General features: G+C 42.5%; 2 protein-coding genes and 1 pseudogene across 5 annotated transcripts; 1 reads left to right on the forward strand and 2 right to left on the reverse strand.

Moving 5' to 3' along the window:
- Positions 1 to 1,702: 1,702 nt before the first annotated feature.
- Positions 1,703 to 7,554, reverse strand: LOC133921563 (cellulose synthase-like protein H1). Of its 4 annotated transcripts, none has more exons than XM_062366495.1 (12): positions 7,267 to 7,554; positions 7,078 to 7,172; positions 6,618 to 6,677; positions 4,977 to 5,255; positions 4,577 to 4,898; positions 4,362 to 4,481; positions 4,114 to 4,233; positions 3,787 to 3,999; positions 3,426 to 3,552; positions 3,129 to 3,313; positions 2,689 to 3,039; positions 1,703 to 2,505 (listed from the first exon to the last, which is right to left on the reverse strand). In XM_062366495.1, the coding sequence occupies exons 1-12, from the start codon at positions 7,378 to 7,380 to the stop codon at positions 1,948 to 1,950; spliced, it is 2,544 nt and encodes an 847-aa protein (XP_062222479.1). In that variant the 5' UTR covers positions 7,381 to 7,554; the 3' UTR covers positions 1,703 to 1,947. The 4 variants fall into 4 exon arrangements, with proteins under 4 accessions (XP_062222479.1, XP_062222481.1, XP_062222480.1 ...); XM_062366497.1 differs by having other exon boundaries at positions 7,078 to 7,144; positions 7,267 to 7,405; XM_062366496.1 differs by having other exon boundaries at positions 6,610 to 6,677; positions 7,078 to 7,144; positions 7,267 to 7,405.
- A 117-nt stretch (positions 7,555 to 7,671) lies between these two features.
- On the forward strand, positions 7,672 to 13,817 carry LOC133921566 (uncharacterized; annotated as a pseudogene).
- Positions 13,818 to 14,457: 640 nt separating this feature from the next.
- On the reverse strand, positions 14,458 to 17,509 carry LOC133921564 (myb family transcription factor MOF1-like). The gene is made up of 6 exons (XM_062366499.1): positions 17,288 to 17,509; positions 17,075 to 17,151; positions 16,896 to 16,932; positions 16,361 to 16,454; positions 16,009 to 16,228; positions 14,458 to 15,175 (listed from the first exon to the last, which is right to left on the reverse strand). The coding sequence occupies exons 1-6, from the start codon at positions 17,424 to 17,426 to the stop codon at positions 14,858 to 14,860; spliced, it is 885 nt and encodes a 294-aa protein (XP_062222483.1). The 5' UTR covers positions 17,427 to 17,509; the 3' UTR covers positions 14,458 to 14,857.
- Positions 17,510 to 24,342: the final 6,833 nt, after the last annotated feature.

A 24,342-nucleotide genomic window follows, 5' to 3' on the forward strand; every position in this document is an offset into this window, starting at 1 on the left:
CGGAGTATTTTCACTTAGATGAGGAAAAGATCAATTCACCGGATAGTCCGATGATCTATGTGCTCTACACACCGGATCATTTGTTCTAGAGAAGACTGCAACTGTCAAAGGTTAGAGATTAATACACCGGAAGGTCCAGTGACTAGATGACAGTGCACATTGGAGTGTTTTCCAGAGAGTTGCAAAGAGATGAAAATCAACACACCCGAAGGTCCGGTGATCAGAAGATATACACATCGGGCAGTTGAACAGTGAAGAAGTTGACTCGGTCAGGCTCAAGTATACACACTGCATAGTCCAGTAATAGAGATGAAGTATACACTGGATAATCCGGTGTTCAGAATGTATTTGAGTGGGGTTCCAACGGTTAGTATCCACTGATGTATATACCGGATAGTCCAGTGCTTGTACTATTGTTGTCACCAGATCATCCGGTATTCACAATAAAATTGAGCCGTTGGGGCAACGGCTAGTTGGCGAGTTTGATGCTATAAATACCCACCCACTTGGCCATTTGAAAGTGCTAGAGTTCGGAGAATCTTATATACACTTGAGAAGATATTCAAACCACCAAAGTGCTTAAAGTGTTCATCAAGGCAATTAAACGCACCATTAGAGAGTGATTAGTACTTATAGGCATAGAGAGAAGTATTGCTACGTGCTGCAACCTAGAGAGTGGATCAAAGAGTGATCCAACCATGTAACGAGAGGTACGCTGACGCCTTAGAGTCTTGGTAACTCACCGGTAACTTGTTAACCTTCCGACTTAGTGTAGAATGATGGTAAGAAGATTGTGTAGGGACGCGGAGACCCTTGTCTTTGTGACTAAAACTCTGAAGTGAAGACGGCACACAAGTGATCGGAAGAGAGGTTAGTGGTGGGATCTTGCCTCGATGGCTTAGTGGTTCATCGTGTTTGAGGTCTTGTCTTAGTGACTTGGTATCTCAACAGCCATGATCGGAAGAGTCTTAGCGATCGAGAGCATATTCTTTTTGGAGCTCCATCGTGAACTAGAGGTGACTTGTGTGCCACCGATACCACGAGATAAAAATCCATTTTGCCGAGTTTATCTCTCTATCTTATTTACGTTTCTGTATTTACATACTTGTAATTTACCTTGCTATCCTCTTGAGCAGTAGAGTAGACACATTAGATAAATTTAGAGTACATTTAGATAAAAATCGAGATGAATTTATCTTGTGAAGTTTTTGAAACTATTAATTTTATAAGTACTCTAATCTACTCCTCTCTTAGAACATCACCATTCCTCGCACTGGTGTATGCTGCAACTGATGTTAGAAATTTCAATCTGCCTAATGCTTGAAGAGGACGGCTGTACTGAAAGTGTTGTGAGTCCTGATGCTATTTTGGATTGTCAACGTGTAATTGAAGCATGAATGTCCTGTTGCTCAGGATCGCTCGTGTCTTCAGGCATTGCTGTTTTAACAACTTCGATCGCACGATCAGTATTCCTTGCTCTCTTCTTTGATTCCATTGGTGATGTTGTTGTTCCTCGTTCCGTAGATGCATTTTGCGATGCAGGTTGTTCATATACAAACTAATATGCTACTTAAGGCATCAGGTCCTACCTCAGTAACCACAGCATCAACCAAGAAAAAGATTAACACCTTTTTGAAAATAAAGCATATGGTGAAATATGCCTCAAATGCCTTGGAAGAAGACTCTGAAAGGAGACAAGAACTAGAAATAACAAGTACTATTTGAGGTGAAATAAGTTGTAGTTTGTTGATGAATGGAGTTACAGACATGGATCAAATTCTATCAGTAACCAACGGCTGCCTGAGTGTCAGGTGAGTGCGGTTCAACGCCCCCTACCTAGCATTTTGGGCACGGTCCGCCTCTCTCCGGCATCGCTGGTTGGAATATCAGGTACCATAATTCTGACCAGAGATGGAACTAAGTTTCAATGTTTCGATGCTGCAAAAGTTAGTTTCTTCTGCAGAAGTGAACGAACGCAGCAACAAGCAAACCAGCCTTCAGCTTGACACTCCAGGGGATGCCATAGATTCCCTTGCCGACAATTCCCGTCACAAATGGCCAGAAGCATAGCACCAACCAGCAGCAGCACACGAATTCTCCGACACCCGGGCCACCGTGCACGCCTTCTGCTGCAGTGAAAACCATCCGCCATGCTCCAACAGCTACCGCGACAATGTTCAATATCACAAGTGCTGTAACGGGGATGAACACCGATGATGAATCAAATGTGAACCGCCCTGGGTCGGCTCCAGCAGTGCTGCCATCGCCATTGGACGAGCTCTTTTCCTTGCGAGTGACCTCAAACACTGTCTCAGAGAGGCCTAAGGTCTTGAGTAGCACGGTGAGGAATGCGAGGAGCCAGGCAGATGATGAGATTATCCGCTGCATCCTTTGGTTATTCCACCAGGCACGGGCTGAGACACGGCAATCCATGTACTCCATGAAGTTGTATATGTTGTAGGTCAAGAATAGGGCTAATGGGATGCTGAAACCAGGTTCTGATGCCTGCAAAAGTAAATGAAGTTCAAACGAGCAATGGCCAATTGGTCAATGAAGAAAAACCCCTTATTTACAGTTGATGTAGTGAGTAGTTGGTGGTTAGACAAGGATAAAAATTTTAAATATGAATCTGCAGTGAACATATTGAAAATTGAAGTTGGAAACAATATATTGATGGCATAAGGTCACCTTTGGCAAAAAGGACTGATTTGCAAGGATGCAGTAAGGTCCCAAAAGCGAATAGCATAGCTCAAAAGGCGCCCTCATTGGCCACACTCCGATGACCAGGTAGGCAAGGCATTGCCGGAACTGCAGGCGCTTGATGATGGAGAGAAGGATTGGGTTATTCCGGCTCATGAGTATCTCCAAAAGGCCCGTTGCCCATCTTTTATACTGGATTAGGCTGGCTGGTCCCCCAGTTGGTGCACTGCCGAGGAACGCTGGCGGGTTGGTGTTCATAAGTGCTGATTTCCAGCCTGCAGCATGGATCCTCTGCCCGGTCAGAATGTCCTCAGTCGTTGATCCATAAGCCCAGCCAATCTGCAAGTACATTGTGATGCACTGTAGCAAAACTGCAAATACACATACTACCATACTGTAGCAACGTTGTAAAGGACAAGGGTAAATACCTCCTGTCCCCAACATGTGCCGGTCTCATAGCTGCAGGCAGACACTTCTTTTGCCACTTCGACGCGACTCGATAAATTTATGTTAGGCACTGCAAGCATGTCTCCAGATATGACGCTCCTAGCTGTTTCGATCAATTCTTTTTGACTACCAAGCTTCATTTGCAGCTCCTTGCAAGATGGTGAACCTGACAAAATACAACATGTTGATGTAATTGTATGAGCTGAACTGAAAAACATTCGGGGTACAGACACTTCTGAGTCCTGACAATTGCGTATCAGTTTATGCTAAGAATTCACCTTTTGTCCTTGGTTTGACATATGTGGTGCAGTCTGGTGCTACGCCATAAATGACTTTCCTTCGGTGAAAGCAACCAGTCCCGTTATAATATACTCCTTGAAGTCCAGCAAATCCATATCCAAGTTTCTAAACCCACCAGCACAGAAACAATTGTCAGTAGCAACTAACATTAGTATTCCGTACTGCACACAAAAAGTTAGTGAGATGCAGAAAGACTCTCATGGCTTCTTTGCAGATATTTCGTTGGATAGCTTGGAATCTGGCTAAAATTTGAACTAAATCCGTAGGATTTGGATCCCAATCCCCTATTTCTAAACAGGCCCTTAGTGTTATAAACTACTATGATATTTGCATCTGTACCTTGTACATAACCTCCGTCTGATTCCCAAAAGGATCATCCTTGAGGGCGCCATAGAATATCTGTGGCGCCTGAACGAATCCGCTGTGGATCTCGTCGTCGAACCCCAGAAGGAGGCACATTGCATGGAGGACGACCTGCGGGTTGTTTGCAAACATGTCGCAATCCACGTTCAGCATGATTGGAGCATTGGTCAGCACAGCGGACACCCTTGTCTGCACAACAAATTGGTCAACAATCACTAGTATCAGTACTCAGCTTGCTTCTCCGAACTTCGTGTCACTAATCAATACTGTTTTATTCTGCTCAGGAGCACGAGAAACGCTGACCAGGACATTCATGGCCCCGGCCTTGAAGTGGTGGTGATATTTAGGGCTCTTTTCTCTTGAGATGTATATGAGACTTGGGAACCCTTCTCCTGTCGTGCTCTTGCTGTTGTCCCACAGGATCTGAACTCAGCAGAAAAGAACACCAAATCAGCAAACCTTCTGTGTGCAGCGAGATATATTTTACTAAATAATTTGACAGCTAGTTGTTACATCTAGTTACTCGTAAGATTAACCAGCTTCGTATCAACCTTAATTATGGTCGGATGATTCCTGCGCTCAGCACCCAAGAACTCAGTGAACTCGCAGCCGTGCCACACAAGGGAGCCCTCGGCGTTCTCGATCCGGCTTATCAACTTCTCATACTCGTTCTGCAACAACACCAAGAGAATGGGCATGAACACAAGATCAGAAACTGTGCAAGTGTCACTGTGTACGTGGCTATGTGTGACGACTTTTAGCTAACCTTAATGAACGTCCAGTCGCGCAAGAACTCTTGATCGGCCGCGCCGGTCTCTGGGCTGGAGGAGAAGTAGACGAAGGGGGCCCTGACTCCGATACTGTGCCTCCTGCAGAACGGCACCCACAACCTCGCGAACGTGGCGGCCTCGCACAGCGCGTAGCAGGTCAACGCCGAGCAGCCGTCGTCGGAAACGTAGCACGCCAGCTTGCTGGCCGGGTATTCCACTGCGAGAAGCGAGAGCACGGTGTTCACCGTCACCACCGGAGGCTCCAGCTCCGGGTCTGCCGTAGTCACGAAGATGTCCACCGATGGGAGCTCGTCGGTCCTAGCAATCAACACGTGTGAAAAAAAGAAGAAAAGGAAACATTTTTTGGGACACATGAACACAACGTTGCGTTGCTACCTTTCGGCGAGGCGATCGGGGTGCGTCTCGAACCGGACGGGGTTCCACTTGCAGTTTATGTTGAGGAGCCACACAAATGCGAACCAAGCCTCGCAGACGAGCGCGGCGAGCCAGCACCGGGGCGCCACGGCGGCGCCGTCCAGCAGCGAGGCGGCGCGGTGGGCGATGAGGGCGAGGAGCAGGGAGAGGACGACGAGGTCGGCCAGTTTCCACGCCGTGCGGCGGAGGGGGACCCTCTCCTGCAGCTTCTTGGCCCTCACCATGGCCGAACGGAGCAGACTTGATCAATGAGCAGTAGCAGGTCACTATCACAAGCAAGCACCGAAGCAGCACTGGTGTGGTGATTATATTTTTATGTAGATAGATTTTTTTTTAGACTAACAGGACATAGCAAGATGCCGAAGTTGCATTTCTTAAACGAAACCGAGGCATAAAGCTTGGAGTATATTACAAGGGGCCTTATCTGCTCATTCTTTGACCTCTTTTTTGTTCGTAGAAAGGAGTGGTGCGTATTTCCCTTTCACGTGTATTTGTTTTCTTGCATATCATGAAGTTTATTTTTATTTGGCAAGAGATGCATCACTTATTTTTTCGAAAGGACAGATGCATCAGAACGAGACTGACCAGCATAGCCAAAAGCATCAGCTATCCTAAGAAGCCAGCTGCTTCTGAGCTCCTCGAAGAAAAGCATTATATAAATATTAGCAATAACAATCTTATATTTACTAATTGGAGACTCCTTTTGATGCCTCCACATTAATCCTAGAAAAATCCTAGAAATTCTCATAAAAAAGCAAAATATCCGACCGTCGAATTGATTGATTGACTAACTGTAACCATAGATCAACAACCAAAAGAAACAAAAGATTAAAAAACAAATCAGAGTCCAACTCTAAGACTACTTCCTTCCTGATCTTTCCTTTTTTTTTATAGATATCCTTTGTCCAACAAGGTTACGTTAGCAAACTCCAACTTAGTTACGTTAGCAATAAACACACTTTTCCAAATCAATTAAAATATATCAATTAAATATACGTGTAATCAGATATTACAAAATTAAAACAACAAAACGCAAACATATTACGGATTATCACATAAAAGTAATATCAAAGAATTTATAATGTATCTCAAAAAAATAATATGAGATACGGTGACAATATTAAAAATAATAATAATTTCAAAAAATCAAGAAACAAATAAAAATCAATTTGCATAACACATAAAATGAAAATTATAAATTAGATCTATTCACAAATAATAAATATGATTTCAATATTATGAATAAAAATTACATTTATATTTTATATTCTAATATTTAAATATAAATAGCTGATTTATCTTAGCATACAATTATTATTAACACAAATATCTAAAATTCAGTTGTATGCTAAATTTCTAGCCTGTGCAATCGCACAGGTTGATGCGCTAGTGAAAATAAACACCATTGGCCATATGCACCATACGTACATAATAAAAATGCTCAAATGTGAAAAATACTATGAACACTCTAACAGTCGATCTATAGTAATAACAACATCAGTGGTGCTGAAATGCGCGTTGTCCATCCAATCAAAACTAACGGAGCATGACTCCAGCGATTTAGATACAAGGAAGTAGGGATTTTGTCACCGACCTCTTTACCTTGCTGCACATTGAGGCATTCCTTTGATCAGCTCGTAGCCAACACAAAGATTTGCAGTCCTGCACATAAACCAGCATGTTTTGAAGTGCAGGGGAGGCGGCCGCTGATGGTTGGTCTAAGGTAACATAAATTTTCCTACAAACTTAAAAAAGAGGTGCTACAAAGCAGAACATGTAAAAACCATGGAGAAGGTTACATCGATAAAGGAAATTTTCCTCGATGCTAATTCCTACCCTTCTGTTTCAACAACAACGGCTATCATCAAGACCAAAAGACGAGCAAAATCGTGAGCTAGGAAAAATAGTCAAACTGATGACTTATATCTATGCTTTTCTCTTTAAACCCCATCTAAAGGTTACAGGAAAATCTTAACTTTTCAACAGCAACAGGTTCACAAAACCACTATTGATGGTCGCCAACACCTGCTCGTGTAGTTGTATGAAAAGAAAATAATCTCACTTTTTAGTTCTGAAGGCAATAGCACGCTGAGCAATTCTGAAGCTGCGCCGAGAAAGTTTAGTCGCACCTGCAACAAGCAAAAATACGGCAGAGTTCTGGAAGAAGAAGAATGCTAAGGATCAAGTGGCTATGGAAGTCGCCGGAGCCGACAGAGCGCGGCTGCGGCAGCAGAAGTACCGGAAGCCTCACCGGGACTAGCGGAGAGGGCGGAGAAGGCTGGGAGCCGGGTAGGCGCGAACGGCGGCGCCGGTTTCGGCAGGCAGCCGAGGAGCCGCGGGTGTCGACCACGGCGAAGACGGCCATTCTAGGAGGCCCGACAATGCGAAGGTTGGTGTAGCGGGCGGCTACCACGATGCAGGCGGGCTGTCGAGGTGGCGCTAGCGGCGCGGACGGTCGAGATGGCCAGCCGCCCAGCCGAAGCCGTGGTGGTTTGTGAATCGTCAATCGGGAGGAGGCGGCGGCAGTGCGGCGAAAGGGGGACGGAGGCAGGGTAAGCGGGAGGGACCGTCACTCCGTCAGCTACTCAGCTGTATACGGAGGGAGATTGATCGGCTGGTGATGAACAGTAGCAATACACTTACAAAAGTACGCCTTCAAGGGTGGTTAACGGAATGCGACAATTACGCCTTCAAAGTTCAGTTCACGTTCTACCTACTGCTCACCTCCAGTCAGAATCCTCCCAGTTGCCCCCGAAGCCAGATGCACAGCGCCCTTCGCCCTTCGCTTCTCCATGGCAGCGCCGGAACCGTTGGCCGACCCCGAAGTCGTAACCCCCTCACCAGCCTGCGAACCTCCCGCGGAGCCAGAAGCCTATGCCCCAGCCGCCACCGCCGTGCAGGAGCTCCAGCCATGGGAGCAGCACTCCGGGGTGATCAACCTCCCGCGCTACGACTACCGCGCGTCGGGGTCCCTCCTCCTCCGGCTTCCTCATCACCTGCCCCATCAGTGCGTGCCCTCTTCCAATATAGAATTTCTTTCTCTAATTTAGCAAGTTAAGTTCCTTCGAAGTATGCTTAGGAGTAAACCGCTCAAACTATAACTTTTTTTTTGCGCGAAGAAAATATCATGTCATTTTAGTTCATTTCTTAAGGCGGTCGCAATTAATAGAGTTAAGTTCTGGACAGTGGAGGCGCCAATGTAGCGTCCATGACAGGAGCGTGTGTTCGAGTTCCCATGAGCAGGGATTCCTGTGGTAAAACTATGAGTTTTGTTCTGTTATATAAAATGGTTGCACTGTGAAATTCGATGAAATTTGACATGTTTTGCATTGAAATATCCATTTTGCACTAGTATCATCCATATTGATAAGCATAAGCATAGTCAACATACATTGGCCATTAGTATTCCCATGATTTCAGGAATGAATTTATAGTTGCCTGCATTGCATCATGTAATGATCCATAACTCCCAGTAGTACATTAAGTAGTCGAGTTCACGACTATTGGCAAATAATTGTAGTTGGTGGGTCACCTCAGTGGCGGACCCAGCGGAAGCTTGTTGGGGGGGGGGGGGGCTGCTTCCTCCTCTTCTTCCACCTCATCTCCCTTCTTCTCTTGCAAAAAATGGAGGGGAATGAGGATAGATGATTTTTTTTTCTTTTAAAAAAATGATGATGTATGATTCACTTGAAGTACTATTTAAAAAATTTTAGCTCCCAAAAATCAGTTTAACTCCATGTTGATGGCACATGGGTATACTTACACACTTGGTTTTCATTTTCATTTTCCTACAGAACATGAGAAAAGTGCAACTAAGGAAGCCATTTCCATTCTTGAAGAGGTCATCACTCATCAGTCTTGCTCCTTGGTATTTAATTATTTCTCCACCGTAGACAATTCTAGTTCATGAATTCTATATTGTAGAATGTTGCTATTTCAAATTTTTATCTTCATAATGTCGTACTGAAATTATATGGCATTTCATTCATCATGTGATTCATGCTCTCAAACCTACGCATAAAAGAAGTTAAACCTTATATTTTCCTACCTAATAGTACTTAATGGTTCCATCCTTCTGTGCATATGTGTTTCACATGATTTGTATGTGCTTGAGTGTTCGGGCTTTTCCTGCTACTTTTGAGTTACATTGTTTTCATCTTTAACATGTGGATTTTTTTTAAAAAAATAAAATTGTCCATTTTGTAGAATCTCATCAGAATTGCTTAGTTACGAGCATAGTGCAACTTTAAGTTACATTTACTTTCAGTTGTGGTAGCTTATCCATCTTTTGTTTTGCGACCTTTTGCAACTACAGCTTCCATACTCTCTTTGTTAAAAAATACTGATGTGAAATCTTCATTTGTCGTTTTTTCTTCAGTACAACATTGGTCGTGCAAACTGCCATGTTACTGAAGACACGGAACCATGTGATGTGAAAAATGCATCAAAGAAAAGAAAATTGTGCCCTGAGACATCAGAAAATTTAGAAGAAGTGGTAACAAATGGGAATGGTACTGCTTCCAAATCAACTGGTTAGTAAGCTATGTCCTTGTAGCATAATAGATCAAGCAAGGCTTTCTGTGCGTTATTTTCTAATCTTCTGCACTTTTTGGCACCATGGTAGGTAGCATTGGAGAGTCAAGTTCACCTCAGTCGAAGACAAGTGAAAATGTTGTGACTTCAAATCTCTCACTGGTTAAGCTATCAAGAAGTGGCCTGCTTTTTTTTAAAAAAAAAAATCCCAATGGAGGCCTTCATGTTGTTGAGATGCTTACATAAATGTTTCATTCACTCAGATCTGGGAAACTTAAATCTCCACAGTAAGGCTCCAACTTCGTTGGACGAACTCATCTTCTAAACTGTTGATATTATAAGTTGAGATATTAACTGGTGTTGCCATGTGGAAGTGTTGAAAATGACCCCTTGTATTCCGTATTTTCTAAATTGTCTGGAACTGAAAAATATCCCATGGCACTTCGCACTTCTTCTACTATATTTTATTGACAAAATTGTCAACCTTGATTTAGCTTTAAATCTGCACTGTTGATTTAGTTCCTTCTTAGTGATTCTACACAACATGTTGTTCTTGCCTGTCTTATTCTACTTATAAGCTGAATGATACATACTGGTGACTAGAGCATTAGAAACACACAATGGATAAATGAGATGTTGATTTGGGGCTATATATACCATCTTTTCTGTCACTAGATTTTCATTCTAGCAGTTTGATTTCTGCACCTGTGTTACCACTCTTCTATTCTAGAAAGTGGATCAGCGTTAATGTCTTTTCTTTCATCAAACACATTACATATGTGAAATACAGAGATGTCGTGTTATGGGCGGCAGATTAGTCTGGGTTAAGATAGAATCCAACTCGGTTAGGCTTAGCTGTTGGGTTGTTTTAGATTTGGTTTGTTAGCTAGTTGGATTAGGATTGAGTTTCTTAGCAGGTTTGTTAGCTGGATAGGATTAGGTGGCCGGCTATATATAGCTGGCATTAGGCATCATGTATCTTCAAGCAATAAAGATGTCCTTCCTTTATCTATCTCTCTACCTCTTGGCTGTTTCTCCCTTCTCTCTCTGTTCTGCCTCTGTCCTTTCTGCTGTTCTATTCTTCTCCTGCCGAAACCTTCTGCTGATCTTGCTGCTCCTCTGCGCCTCCCTCTTTGCTTCCCCTCTCTCCTGCGCTACCTTAGCCAGACTCTACCAATTTGGTATCAGAGATGCTGGGTTCCGATGCTGAAGGATCTAATCTGCAAACCCTAGATGCATTGGCCAAACTTGTGGCCGAATTGAAGGAACAGATGGCTGATATGGCCTTGCATATGGCATCAATCAACAAGAGAACTTCTGATATGGCCTTGCAGTCCAATTATCCATCTGGCTCTTCTCGGGCACTCCAAGCAATGGCTGCTGCCCCTGCAGCCCCATCCGTGTAGGCAGCAGCACCATCGGTGCCGGTAGCCAGCTCTCCAGCGCCAGCTGCGCTGCTGCCCTTGCCACACCAGCACCCTCCCCAACCATCTATGCTACAGCAGCCATCCTTGCCGCCCCATCCATCCATGTCGCAGCACCCCCGCCCTCAACTGCCACCCACCACCACCATCCAACACATTCAATTTCCCCTCGCACCACCGCGCTACTCGGGGTGCACCAAGCATGTTGCAGCTTTGGTCGGGAAGCAATCTTTCTTCACCACCGCAGGGGACGTGGCTGCAGGAGGAGCTGAAGCACGTGAAGCGTACCAAGACGCCATGGGTGGTCGTGTGCGTACACTCGCCATGGTACAACAGCAACGGCTACTACTACATGGAGGGCACAACGATGCGTGTTCAGTTCCATCGTTGGATCGTCGATGTCAGTGCCTGCCACGTCCACTCGTATGAGCACACGCACCTTGTCTTCAACATCGCCAAGGACAAGGCCACATTGGTGTTCAACAACTCAGCGCCCGTGTACGTCGACGGCGGCGGCGGCGGGCCGGATGATGTTGGCTGATGCATTTCAGCTCGAGGACGAGTTGTTTGTCAAGTGAGGGAGTGATGTTATGGGCGGCAGATTAGTCTAGGTTCGATAGAATCCAACTCGGTCAGGCTTAGCTGTTGGGTTGTTTTAGATTTGGTTTGTTAGCTAGTTGGTTTAGGATTGGGTTTGTTAGCTGGATAGGATTAGGTGGCCGGCTATATATACCTAGCATTAGGCATTGTGTATCCTCATGCAATTAATAAGTCCCTCCTTTATATATCTCTCTACCTCTCGGCTGTTTCTCCCTTCTCTCTCTGTTCTGCCTCTGTCCTTTCTGTTGTTCTATTCTTCTCCTGCCGAAACCTCTTGCTGATCTTGCTGCTCCCCTGCGCTTCCCTCTCTGCTTTCCCTCTCTCCTGCGCTACTTTAGCCAGGCTCTACCATGCCGCTTGTTCTTATCTGATTCATATAGTTAAGCTTGGTGAAAATATGGAGTTTAGTGTCTGTTTTAGAATCAAGCTTAGGCTCTGCCAATATTTTGTCCTGCGATTGTAATATTACTACATTGTCTAAATTATTAAACTCTGAATTGACAGATGGTGTCACCGCATATTTCCTATTCAGGAAACTTGTGTTCTATCAGAAAAAGGCCTACATGCCACTGTGTCAAAGTTATTCCTTGACCATTTGAGGGGCAAGAATGACCAGGATGAGCCTATAAAGGTAGAGATTGCAGCACTTATCTTCGTTTTACTGTTTTTATTAATGCTTCAATGGAGTCAAATTCATACAATTTTATTATCCAGCATTGTGCAGGCATCCTTACTATTCAGGTCTCATACACTGTTTCATGTAAATGTTTGAAATTGTCTCCTACGTTTTTATCTAATACCATGCTTGAGTAACACTTGTTCTATTACCTATTTCCATCATCCTTCATTATTACGCATCAAAGCTACTGCATTCTTAAATCGCACTTAAGGAATATCATTAGCACTCTGCACTATCTCATGGAAATATTTTGATCATTATATCACAACAAGATACTATTCATATTTCATGCTGAATAAATGTTAACCTATGGTAAAGTTCGCAGTTGCGTATAATAGAAGAGGCATCAACCAGATAGAGATGAAGCCACATAAGAACAGTAATGAAGGTTCAAAGCAGCAAGCTTTGATGGAAAGGGAACAATGTTTCAAAGTCGTTGCTGTTGCCGTCAAATCCGTTGCTGAGAACTCAGTGGTTGATCTTAAATCTCCTGAGGTAACCTTGAACGACAATTTTTAACTGCCTACAAAGTTACTGGTCAGCTGATCGGAGGATTCAGAACATCATAGTCTAAAGACTACAAATTGGAAAACAACAAAATTTTAAATGCTGACTAGTGAAACTAACGTCTTAGTTTCCTTTCCATCATGATGAAAACTGATATAAGTTTGGTCAGGTATTGACATCTGACATTTGTCAGAGTCAGAAGACCGTTTCAGATTTCTCTAGTTCTTCACTAAAGTTGCCAACCTGAAGAAGCTACACAAAATTTTATTATCTTTTATAAAATATGAACTTGTATTCCTTTTATATTTAGCACACAATGTCGTTTTGATTTAAAGCATAGGTGAAACCTAGAGATTCAGACATTTCACTCATATGTTCTTTCTTATCTGAGATATACAGTAGATGAGAACTAGACTTTAAGATTTATGTTACTTTACCCAAAAATATAGGAAAACTAGGACTTTGAGATAATTTGTGGGCTATGTCAAGTTTTTTTGGCACTATTTCTCGTTAATTCGTGCTGTCTGGCTGAATGATTTGGTGAAGTGAATGGCATGTTTCTAATGTCCAAGTGGCAGTACTAGTAGAGATGCTCCCCGTTTCTGGGGTACCCCTGGGATCTTCGGTGGCTGGGGTGTCCGTTCTCCCAGCCGAACTCATCTCCACTAAGCCTTGCCTCTGCGTCAGGTCATTGGTGTCTGATGCAAAAGCAGCAAAGAAGTGAAACCCCCCAGTGGTTGATACTCGACCAGAGTATCTGTAACAGCATCCGGAGGATACAATTTGTCGTAGCTTCAGCTTAAGCCTTTTTTATCAAGACGAATTTAACAAACAATGACACTTGTGTGATGTCTTGCACATTGTATCATCTGTAGTCACATTTGTAGCTGCATAGTTCATCCAGTTCTTGGAGGCTAGCTTCTTGTCGTTTTAATTAGCGTGCCGAAATGTCAAAACTGAGCTTGCCGGACATGATGGCGTTCTACTGTTTTGTGCCGAAATGTCCAGTTCAGCCACAAAGCATGATGCTTGTTGCTGCCGAAGAAGCAGCCTCTGCAATGGCTTTTGTTTCAGCCACCGTTCTTTTCCCCTGCAATCTACTGTGGTGCTCATCATGGTAATAATTCGTACTTGAGATGCTGTCAGTTTCAGGCTTTTGGGGAAGTGGTAAATGGTCTGATTTTGACAAAAAGATTGATGCCACTGCCTTCCCCAGCATCAAAGGCAAAACACGGAAACTGACGAGAGTATTTTTTGGACCAGTGCAGGATGGGATTTGTCGATCCTTCAACCAGCAGATCACTGGTCTATATCGACATGCTTGCCTCTGAGGCTTTTAACAAACACCAACTCACAGAGTAGACAAGTGACAACACACGCACGCACATGAGCTGACTGATGTTTTAATCATTCTGTTGTTTTGATCCAGCTGAGAGAGGGCATAATACATAGTCATGACTCATGAGTACATTGCTCGTATATGCATGCATGAATTTAAGCATATGTACTGTTACTTCTATGCACAGGCATATCCGATACACGCGCTCTGCTTTTGATGCCCTCGAATTGCTCCTAAATTCTTGGTACTTTCTGAAATTCCATTGACATAAAAGCACCTAATTCTTAGTTTGAATGCTTGCAAGCAAGCAGCAACATCTTCAGGACAAGGAGAATCTCCTTTGTTCAGGCAAATCCTGCAGGTACAGGTGCTGTCAAAGTAAGTGGCAGGATGGGAGCAACAGTAAGGGCAGGCTGACAGCAGCGGCGCATTCCTCAATCCTCATAGGGCACCTCATTTGATCTGCATCGTGGATCACTGAAATTGTCCTAAGTTTGTGGGAAGATCTGTCTTAAACATGTTCCACAATATTTCCATGTTTCCATTTGCTGGTCATTTGCAGCCGACAGTTGCTTTTGACAGGATCTAACAAGCAACGGAGGTAACAAACAACGGAGGCAAAGGAAATGATGTTTGAGAGAACTCATTAGTGCTCAATTTGTAGCATGATGTGAGGGGAATCCACCAGAAACAAATACAAATTACAAATAGCATGCATCATGGGTGATAATGATTTACAAAACTCAGCACCATGATTAACTCATGACCCGCATATTGACAGGGAAAGGTCCAGGTTAACTCTCTGTCCGGCAAAGCAGCCGCCTGACAGCCCCGAGCATCCACTGAAGCTCGTCGACGACGGCGGCGAGAGGACGCCGCTGCCTTCACTGGGCCAGGAGGAGGCAGTGGCCACAGCTTTCGGGTCAAGGCCGGCTGGCAATGGCGACGGTGAACGTCTCTTGGCCGGTTCATCTCTAGTTGTACTGCTGAACAGGAAGCGTCTATTTTCAAAGTTGACAGCCTTGGGACATAGCTGCCTCACCACAGGACTGAGATGATTCGCTATGGGCCTCCTAATCTGTTGAAACCATGCATCAGCTGTTATAAGGGTCATGCTTTAAATTTATCGGAAAAATACGACATAATGGTATTGATTTCTTGAGTGCAATAAAATTCAACTGCATGGATAAACAGTGGTACGACACTAAACTACAGTACTCATGTGCTTCAGAGTTCATAAGCAAACGGTACACTAGTCTTTGCTCCCCTTTTCTCTTCAGTCGGAGCAAAGCACTAGGGAGGCTTTAATGAGCTTGTTCTTTCTACATCTGTGCTGCACCATCGCAGTCATCATGCCACTACTGCGTGCAGCTGCATGGGGCTGGAACCGATCGAGTACTGCAAAAGCCACTTCTTTTGGAATGAAGCAGATGCCTGAAGACTCTCAAGAGCCATTTCTGGCCGTCTCGACTAGTACTGCCTCAACGTACCAGTGCAGGTATAGTATATGTATGATGACCTTAGCAAGCATGAGGGTACCATATGCTGTTGAAACTGATCAGGGAGCCAGTCAAAGATAAGATCTAATTTGCAAACTTAGTGAGCGATATGGCATTGCTTCCTGCTGCAGGCCAAGGTACTACTAGTAGCATGGAGACAGTAAGCATATCTATAGAAGAATTCTACCAAGAAATCTTCATCTCATGAATTACAGCAGAAACAAATGAAAACTAGGAGTTTAAAACTTTCAGCTAAATCTGAATAACGTCAACCATGCATAGTAGTATTATAAAGCTGGGAAGATGAGACATGTGAAGAGAAAGATCAGTGCGGGGAAGCAGTTAAGACAAGAGAGATGTATCTTCTTTTTATATGCTTCCTTTTAGTAGCTTTTCTTTATACCTGGTGTGCCTTGAAGGGCTCACATCCTCGCACCCAAAATCCCAATGCTTGCAGGGTAGAAGCAGCGGCAGCATCCCTCTGCCATCGGAGGCCCTCGTTCCTCCTGCTCCTGCCCATGGACATCGCTTGCATGTAATCATCGCCGTAGTGCTGGGTTCCATGAGCTCCGATGTCACTGTTCCCCTGCATGCTTTCCTGTGTGGCTGCAGCTTCTGTCCTTGCCTTTGCCCTGTTCACCCAAAGAGGCAAAAAAAATGCTTGTCAAAGGTGTTTATTGTGTGCAAAAGATTAGGGAAGTCTTTTGTATTTCGAGCAGTGTTGGAATGGTAGAAATAAAAGCAGCAGAGGAAGAAGAAAAAACCTTTTCATGGGTGGGCACATGAACACTTTGGGGCCTCCATCATCAACGGTGAATGAGTGCTTCAGATGTTGTACTAGCTGTGGTTGCATCTTCTCTGATGGTAACATGAAAAGGGAAGAGAGAGTAAAGGTGGTTTGGCTTTACATTAGCAGTGTACACGTGCAGAATTAGGGCACTAAAAAGGTGGTTTAGCTTTCCGTTAGCATCACACATATGCAAAACTAATAAACAGTGAGTGTCTACCACAGAGCACATGCATGCATGGCAGAGCAATCTTGCAACTAATCATTGCTGTTAGTAGCAGGAATGTCTAGTGTTACTGTGCTAGGCATGATCTTGCATTCTTGCTTCAGAGCATTGTAGAAAAGACAACTGAGAATGCATATTATTGAATTATAGTGTAACCTTGATCTAATAAAAATCCCAAGAAAGAATCGAAGCTACAGTATCGGGAAGAATTAAGAAGATTGCCCTAGTAAGAAACTGAGCAGGGAGTAAGAGGAACGGACAAGGGCAGGGAATCTCTCTCAGTCACCTTTCTTTCCAGTGTTATGCCCTGAACTTCTGTACATCTGTTCCCAAGAGCAAAAAGAACTTGCGTTACGTACATGCACATTAATTCGTAGCTTCAAGAGAAGATAATAACAACAGCTGATCAAGTATATCCCCATGATATATGGCACTCCTATTATGGACTGAATTATAGAAACTGACCTGGAGGTGGCTCTTCACATGAGCAATGGTAAGCTCTCTAACATCCATGAGCTGAAGAATGAGCTTAGGAGTAGCTTCTGCAGCCCAGCATCGATCACCAAGACCAAGACCAAGAGCACGCACGCATGAGGGCGAGTAAAAGGAAATTCAGAACAGATCCGCAAGAATGCCGTGAACACACGAACACAGGAAGCTCTGGGAGAAGGAACGTACTGTCCGGCCCACCGAGGCAGTCGACGGCTCGGACGAAGCTGTGGTGCAGCTCACTGGTCCACCGCATCCTGGGCAACTTGGACCTGCTGTACCGCCTCGTCGCCGCCCCGCTTCGCCCACTGCCGGCGCCACCCACCATCTCGCTCGCCAGCTCCCGCAGTCGACCTTCTTTCTCCCTAGGTACCTCCCTCGCTCTCCCGTGGTGTGGTCGCGCGCTGGCGCCTCCCTGCGTTGCTACTGCACCGCTCCTCCCGGGCCTCCCCTCGTGGTCTGCTGTTCAGCCGCACTGGCTGCCGAGTGATCCCACGCGTCACTAGAGATGGCCATCATTAGCATTTAGCAGGATATAAGATGTGTTTGGTTATTTGAATCTTCTTTGGTATGTGTCCCATTCTGGTTCGGAGAAGTTCGACACTAGCTTTGAGCTACGTATAGACATTTTGTATCTCTTCATACAAATAAATTTACTTATCAGTATTATAAAATTATTTTCATAGAAATAACTATTTATAATATTATCTTTTAAATCTGCTCACGTGACATCAGATTTAATCAACTAAACAAAAACTTAACTTAGCTTATCCAGACATATAAAATCAACCAAATATTTTTCTTTTTAATAAATATATGACCTTATTTAGTGTGTTTTTCCTTAATCTAATTATACGATATAACTCTATAAGATTTAGTTTGGATAACCACCACACTCTTAATGAGTTCATAGTGTCACGGAAGAAGTACTTTGGTCGTTGGACGTACATGAAGGAATGCTCTGTGATGCGAATCAACACACACCTGGGCTATTGAATCAACCGAAACTGCTTCCCGTTCTGGGACCGTTGATACGAAGGGCGGTTGACAAGAGTTGATTGTGCTTGATTTTTAAAAGAGTGGACTAAGGCTCCATTTTTACTGCCTGAAGAAAAAGACCAAAACCCAGCAATGGCGTACGTCTTCCTAACTGCCAGTATCATAAATTACACCAGTAGTATAACTACTGTTTGTGGCTTGTAGCAAACAGGAGGGACGCGAACCCTGTCCTGTCTCGCGTTAGAATAGACGGCACGCTGCAGGGTCTTTTACTCGATCCTGTCGCGGCTTTTCTCATTGCACTGTTACTGCTATCACAAGTCACAAGCGGCATTTCCTTTCACATTCTTTGGCTGCACAAGCCGTCTGATCAATTTGTGCCTCTGTCCAATTGAAATGTAATCCATTTAATCGAAGCGGATGCATGACTGAACAGACCACGTGCATAATTCCTAGCTCTCTCTATATTTTTTAAAAAAACGAAGTATCAGTACATTTCAATACGGCAGAGAAGTATCAGTACATTTCAGAGGCGCCTACTCATCCTACCCGCAGTGCTCACTTCTTTGTATCTGCACTGCATGCCGTCGTGCCTAGCCTCCCTGCCTGCCTACGTACGGTTTGCATACCGGCAGAAGCAAACTTGCCAGGAACGCTGCATAAAAAGCGCACACTCCGTAGCTAGGCTGCCAGAGGTACCTTGAGCGGCGTAAGGGAGTTCTAATAATTAGAGCTAGCTGCTAATCAAGTAAAGTAAATCTCCACAAGAGCAGAGCTGCCTTTCGGGATCTTGCTGCCACGGAGGTCGTGTGTGGAGTAGTATTCTCTTTTCAACCATGAAACATGAAAGCAGCAATAGTCGTGAGTTGTGACTAGGTTTGAAAAATCATTGAAAACCGTTCGGTATTCACGAATGTCGGCTAATTTGATCCGTACTGTATTTTGAATTCATTTTTTAAAAAAAGAAGATAAAAAAAAATTTAAAAATACTAAAGACAATTCTAAGACCTTATATGAAAATAATTTCAAAAATAATATTGTTTGCATCATATTTCATGGAGAGAAAGTTTTTTTTTTAAAAAAAAAATGCTAAAATGAATCGTAGGAACATGATGATTTAGTTCATCACATTAACAAAAATCTTAACATGCAAACACATATATTTTTATGTATATCATATCTTAAGAGGATCTTTAAAATTGGTTTAACTTCATTTAGAGTTTTATTAATTTCTCCATACTCCCGGTGGCTAGAGTCTTCGGATAGTGCTCCGGTAGGGGTTCTCGGTTTGTGGTTGGAGTTCAACCTGGAGTCTTCAGATTGACCCGGATACTTCGGGTGATTGGAGTCTCCGGACTATACTCTGGCAAAGAGTCTCGATTAGAGCCTAAAAGTTTCACCCGGAGTCTCTGGGTTGACCAAGATACTCTGGGCTCTGTGTTCATTTGGACCCTCTGGGTTGGATTCCGGATAGATTCGTGGCTGTGAGATAAGTGCCAACCTGGATACTCTGGGTCAGTAAAAAAGTATTGTAATGGCTAGTTTTAGGGGGCTGGGTTTAAATATCCCCTCACTCCTCCTCTTCATTTACTGTTGAACCAACTCGAGACAAAAGCATTCAAAGCTTCTTTAGAGCCCTCCTACTCCTCTAATGCATTAAATCTTGCAAGGATTTGAGAGTTGAGATTGAAAAAGTGTGATTGAGTGCTAGTGAGTAAAATTCTATTGTTTGAGAACTTGAGGTCTTCATCAAGCCGTCAACTCGCGTTCTTTACTCTTGGAGCTTGAAGCTCCTAGACGGCTAGACGTCACCCGGTGAGCACCCAAACTTGTGTAGTACCTCGGGAAGTTTGTGAAGGTCATCCTCACCTCCGCAAGGAAAGAGGAAAATTGAGTAAGCCCCAAGCTCGATCTTCATAGTCGCTTGGCTACAAGGGTTGCGAGAAATCCGACTCTTTGTGAGCACCTCAACATAGAGTAGGATCGTTTGATTCGAACTTTGGGAACAAATCCGTGTCTCATTTGATTTCTTTGTTGTTCTAGTTGTTTTGGGCGATTTGCCTCGATCTATGTGTTTTTGTGTTTCTAGCTGCAGATGATCATTTGAAAAGCTTTCATACATCCTTATGAACCTATGGTAACACGTGACATCAAGTAGATTTACTTAGAATTTCATAAATTTTGATTTCCTATTTCATCTGAACTATTCAGGAGAACTCGGAACCTCCGGACCCGGAGTATCCAGGTTGACCCAGATTATTCGAAAAGTTTAATCCACTGCAAAGCTTTAAATTTCAAAAAACACCTATTCACCCCCCTCTAGACGACATCTCGTACATTCAATAAGAATATTAGTGATTTTTTTATTTTTAGAATTTATTTAAGGTATAAAAATTACTAGAAGCTACAAAAGTAGTTTTTTTTAAATTCTAGTTAAATATTGGCTTAATCTTTTAAGATCAAACCAATTAAAAATGATTTGCTAGTGAGCTCTAGTTTATTTTGAAAACATTTAAAATTTTGAACCACTTTTATATCTCTAAATAAAACTAAGAGTTAAATAAAAAATACACGTGTACACAAACGGCATCAATCGAATTAGCCTCATAAGAAACACGATCGAAATCTAGCCAACATAAGGCGCTGGGCTAGATTACGTGACTATGTCCTGGGACTCTGAATCTCCCGATGCCCGTGCTGCCTCCCACGTCCCATCAGCTACAGCATCCAGGCCCGTCCCTGAGGTTGTGCTGGGCTGCGGGCCTGTGCCAAAGTTTCCGAACGGGCCGAGCGAAGCGAGGGGCAGCAGCTCGCAAGCCAAGCCTGGCTGCAGCTGAAGCCCACAAGAAGATGGGACGTCGGCCTGCTGCTGCTATCGATCGCTGCTCCATGCGGTCCTGTTCGCTTCCGCGTGTGCAGGCCGAAAACGCTCAACGCGGACCGCCCTCCTCCCGCCGCCTCATTTTCTTAAAGATTCGGCTTGCTGGACTGTTTCTCTCTCTCTTTTGGGGCCGTGGGCTTGCTTCACGCAAGTAGGCTTTTGTGGACTGTTTGTAAAATCACGTGGGCTGAATGTGATTGGCGGTATTTGAATAACATGATGTACAACAGCAACAAACGTTTTGGTACGTAACAAGGAATAGACAGTCAATGCCTGTGAAAATTAACAGAAATAAAATACAAGTTTTTTAATTAATGAAATAACATTCAATAAGCTATTTATCTTCTACATCTAGATATATACACAGCCCATAATTATTACAAAATTTATTGCTATGATATAGACTTCGTCTACCTACAGCCATGAATCACCTTCCAAAAACATGAGGTATAACAAATAGCGAATGTTCATTATGGTGCACCTATTCTATTGCTAAATCTTCATCTATTCCTAGCAAAGATATCTATGGTTGTTGACTCTCCTTCTTTAGTAACGCCCAAAAGCGAATCCAATACGTACCTAAAAATAACCTACATAAAAGAGTGTATATTTGCCTTGTCAAACACCACACTATTTTGATTGAGCCAAAGTGCCCAACACATGGCACCTATCCCAACCAATTTTTTAAGCTCCATTCCTATTCCATCTAATCATGATCCAAACATATTGGAAACACTAAGTGGAGGTTGTAAGCCAAAGGTAAATTGTATCGTGCGCCAGATGAACTTAGCATAATGGCAATCAAAGAAAATATGATGTATCATTTCATTATTACCGTAAAAAACAACACCTTTCACTTACTTGCCAATTTCTACGAACTAAGTTGTCCTTGATGAGAATTATACCTTTATGCAAATGCCATAGGAGGAGTTTAACTTCCATACATAATTGGTACTCTATACATAGATTGAACTTAGAATTGCTTATTTTGACGCAATGACCACCTAAAAACAACCAGTTGATCATCCAACTAAATAAAGACAATACATGCCACTAAGTTATGCTAAGCCACTAATTTATTTCTCACTAATGCTCTTCGAAATGAGATGTTTAATGGGTATGATATGAAAACATCCTATATTGTGATTGATTTTTCTACGAGCTATGTTATAAATAATGAGATATTGCTTGGATAGTGTATTCAAACCTAGCCAGTTATCTTCCTAGAATTTGATTTGAGTGCCACTCTGCAGTTGAAAATTTCCAAAATTTAAGAATAGAGGCTTGACACTCATTAAACTAGTCTAGAATTGTGAATCCCCATGCTTCTTTTTCACTTGACAAATTATTTTATCACCTAGATACTTGTTTCTACGTAATATTTGTCATACACCATCTTCATTAATTAATTTGAAGAGTCATTTACTAAGTAGACATTTCTTTGGATGTCTAAGTCCTGAATATCCAAACCACCATGATCTTTTGGTCTACAAAGTATATTTTATTTAGCCAATCTATGTTTCTTTTTATGCTCATCACTTTGCTAGAAAAATCTAGACTGACAATAACCGCATTCAAGACTTTATTAAAAATCTTTCTATGATGAATAGGACTTCCTAAATACCTGAAAGGGTAGTTTCCCATTTCACATCAAAAAAATTATGAGTATTGGTCTGCATACTCATTCGCTTTATGTTCTTATGGCTTGTTTGTTTTAGCTGAAGATTATGAAAAGTAGCTTGTTGATTTTGGATTGTAAAAGCTGAATTGTACAATCTACAGAAACTGGTGGAACCTGGATTGCTGAATTGTACAATCTACAGAAGCTGGTGGAACCTGGATTGCTGAATTGTTACAATCTAGGAGCTGGATTGTTACAAACTGGATTGTGACGAATGTCTGTTTGTTTCAGCTTGCAAATTGTGAATTACAATCCACGACTCTAGCTGAAACCAGGGATTAAATTTTCGCCTAAATTTCGGCGAAATTTCATGAATTTTGGTAATTTCGATGGTGAACGAAATATTTTATTCCGGAATTTTCTTTCACTGACATGTGGGACCCACGGAGTAGAAGACAAAAAGTGACCAAAATTTCAACAAAATTTCACGAATTTCGGTCTTTTCGTCGATGAACGAAAAAAATTGTAAAACAAAATTGAAATCCTTGGCTAAAATAAACAGGGCCTTAGCCTGTTCTAGATCATGTTCCATAAAAAATATTGTATCATTTGCATATTGAAAAATAGAAAGACCACCATCTACCAAATGAGGAACTACACTTCTAATTTGTCCATCATCTTTCGCTCTTGCTATTAAAAAAACAACTATATCTACAACTATGTTGAAAAAAATTGGAGAAAGAGGGTCACCTTGTCTAAATCCCCCTTTGTTTAAAAATATCTTCTCATGTCACTATTTACCTTTACGCCTACATTCCCCCCTATTACAAATTGTTCTATCCACCTATACCATTGTGCTAAAAAGCCTTTCATTCTTAAAGTTTGTTATAGAAATAACCATTTGACTTTATCATATGTATTTTCGAAATCCAATTTAATAATTACTCTATTCACTTTCTTCCTATGCATTTCATAAATTGTCTCATGTAAGATGACTACCCCTTTCATTATATTCATGCCTAGCATGAAAGCGGTTTGTGTGGGTCTTATTATTTCTTACGTCACACCCATTATTCGATTAACACCTACTTTAGTAAACATTTTAAAGCTCATGTTAAGCGAACAAATGGAACGAAATTATTGTATTTGAGCAGTATCCTTTTGTTTTGGTAGAAAAGTAATAATGCCAAAATTTAAATTGAAGAGGGGCAAACTATTTGAACCCTTTCTCTTTGAGCAAAGCTTTTGCGTTGCGCAACATCTGATCCTCGTTATAAAGCATGACATCATCCACCATAATCTCATCTTCAATGTGATCTTCTTATTCACTGTCGACGATGTTGTCATTGCCTTCTTGATGTTCGATGTGCTCGCTCCAACAAGTATACTTCTCAACGGAACTTCTTCGAACCAAGTGTGATTTAATAGTCTTGGGTTCACTCCACATCTTCTTATTCTTGCAACTAATGCATGCACAAAGTATATGCCGCTTCCTCTTCTTCAGCATATCCTCCTTGGTGGCTCTTACAAAACCAATAACGCCATTGATGTACCAGTTGTCAGCTCATGACGCATAATAAATCCATCCTCTGTCAATCTAAAAATTTAAGTAAAAAATATGTGTCATTTATCAATCTAATTAATTTTTGTATAAATATGGTGCATCTAAATGCGATGGAAATTAAATTTTTCATCTAATACCTATAAAGAATTACACCTAAATTCAAATGGATCTCTTCCATC

This window comes from Phragmites australis, chromosome 6, assembly GCF_958298935.1.
Source record: "Phragmites australis chromosome 6, lpPhrAust1.1, whole genome shotgun sequence".
In the NCBI taxonomy this organism is placed as follows: domain Eukaryota; kingdom Viridiplantae; phylum Streptophyta; class Magnoliopsida; order Poales; family Poaceae; genus Phragmites; species Phragmites australis.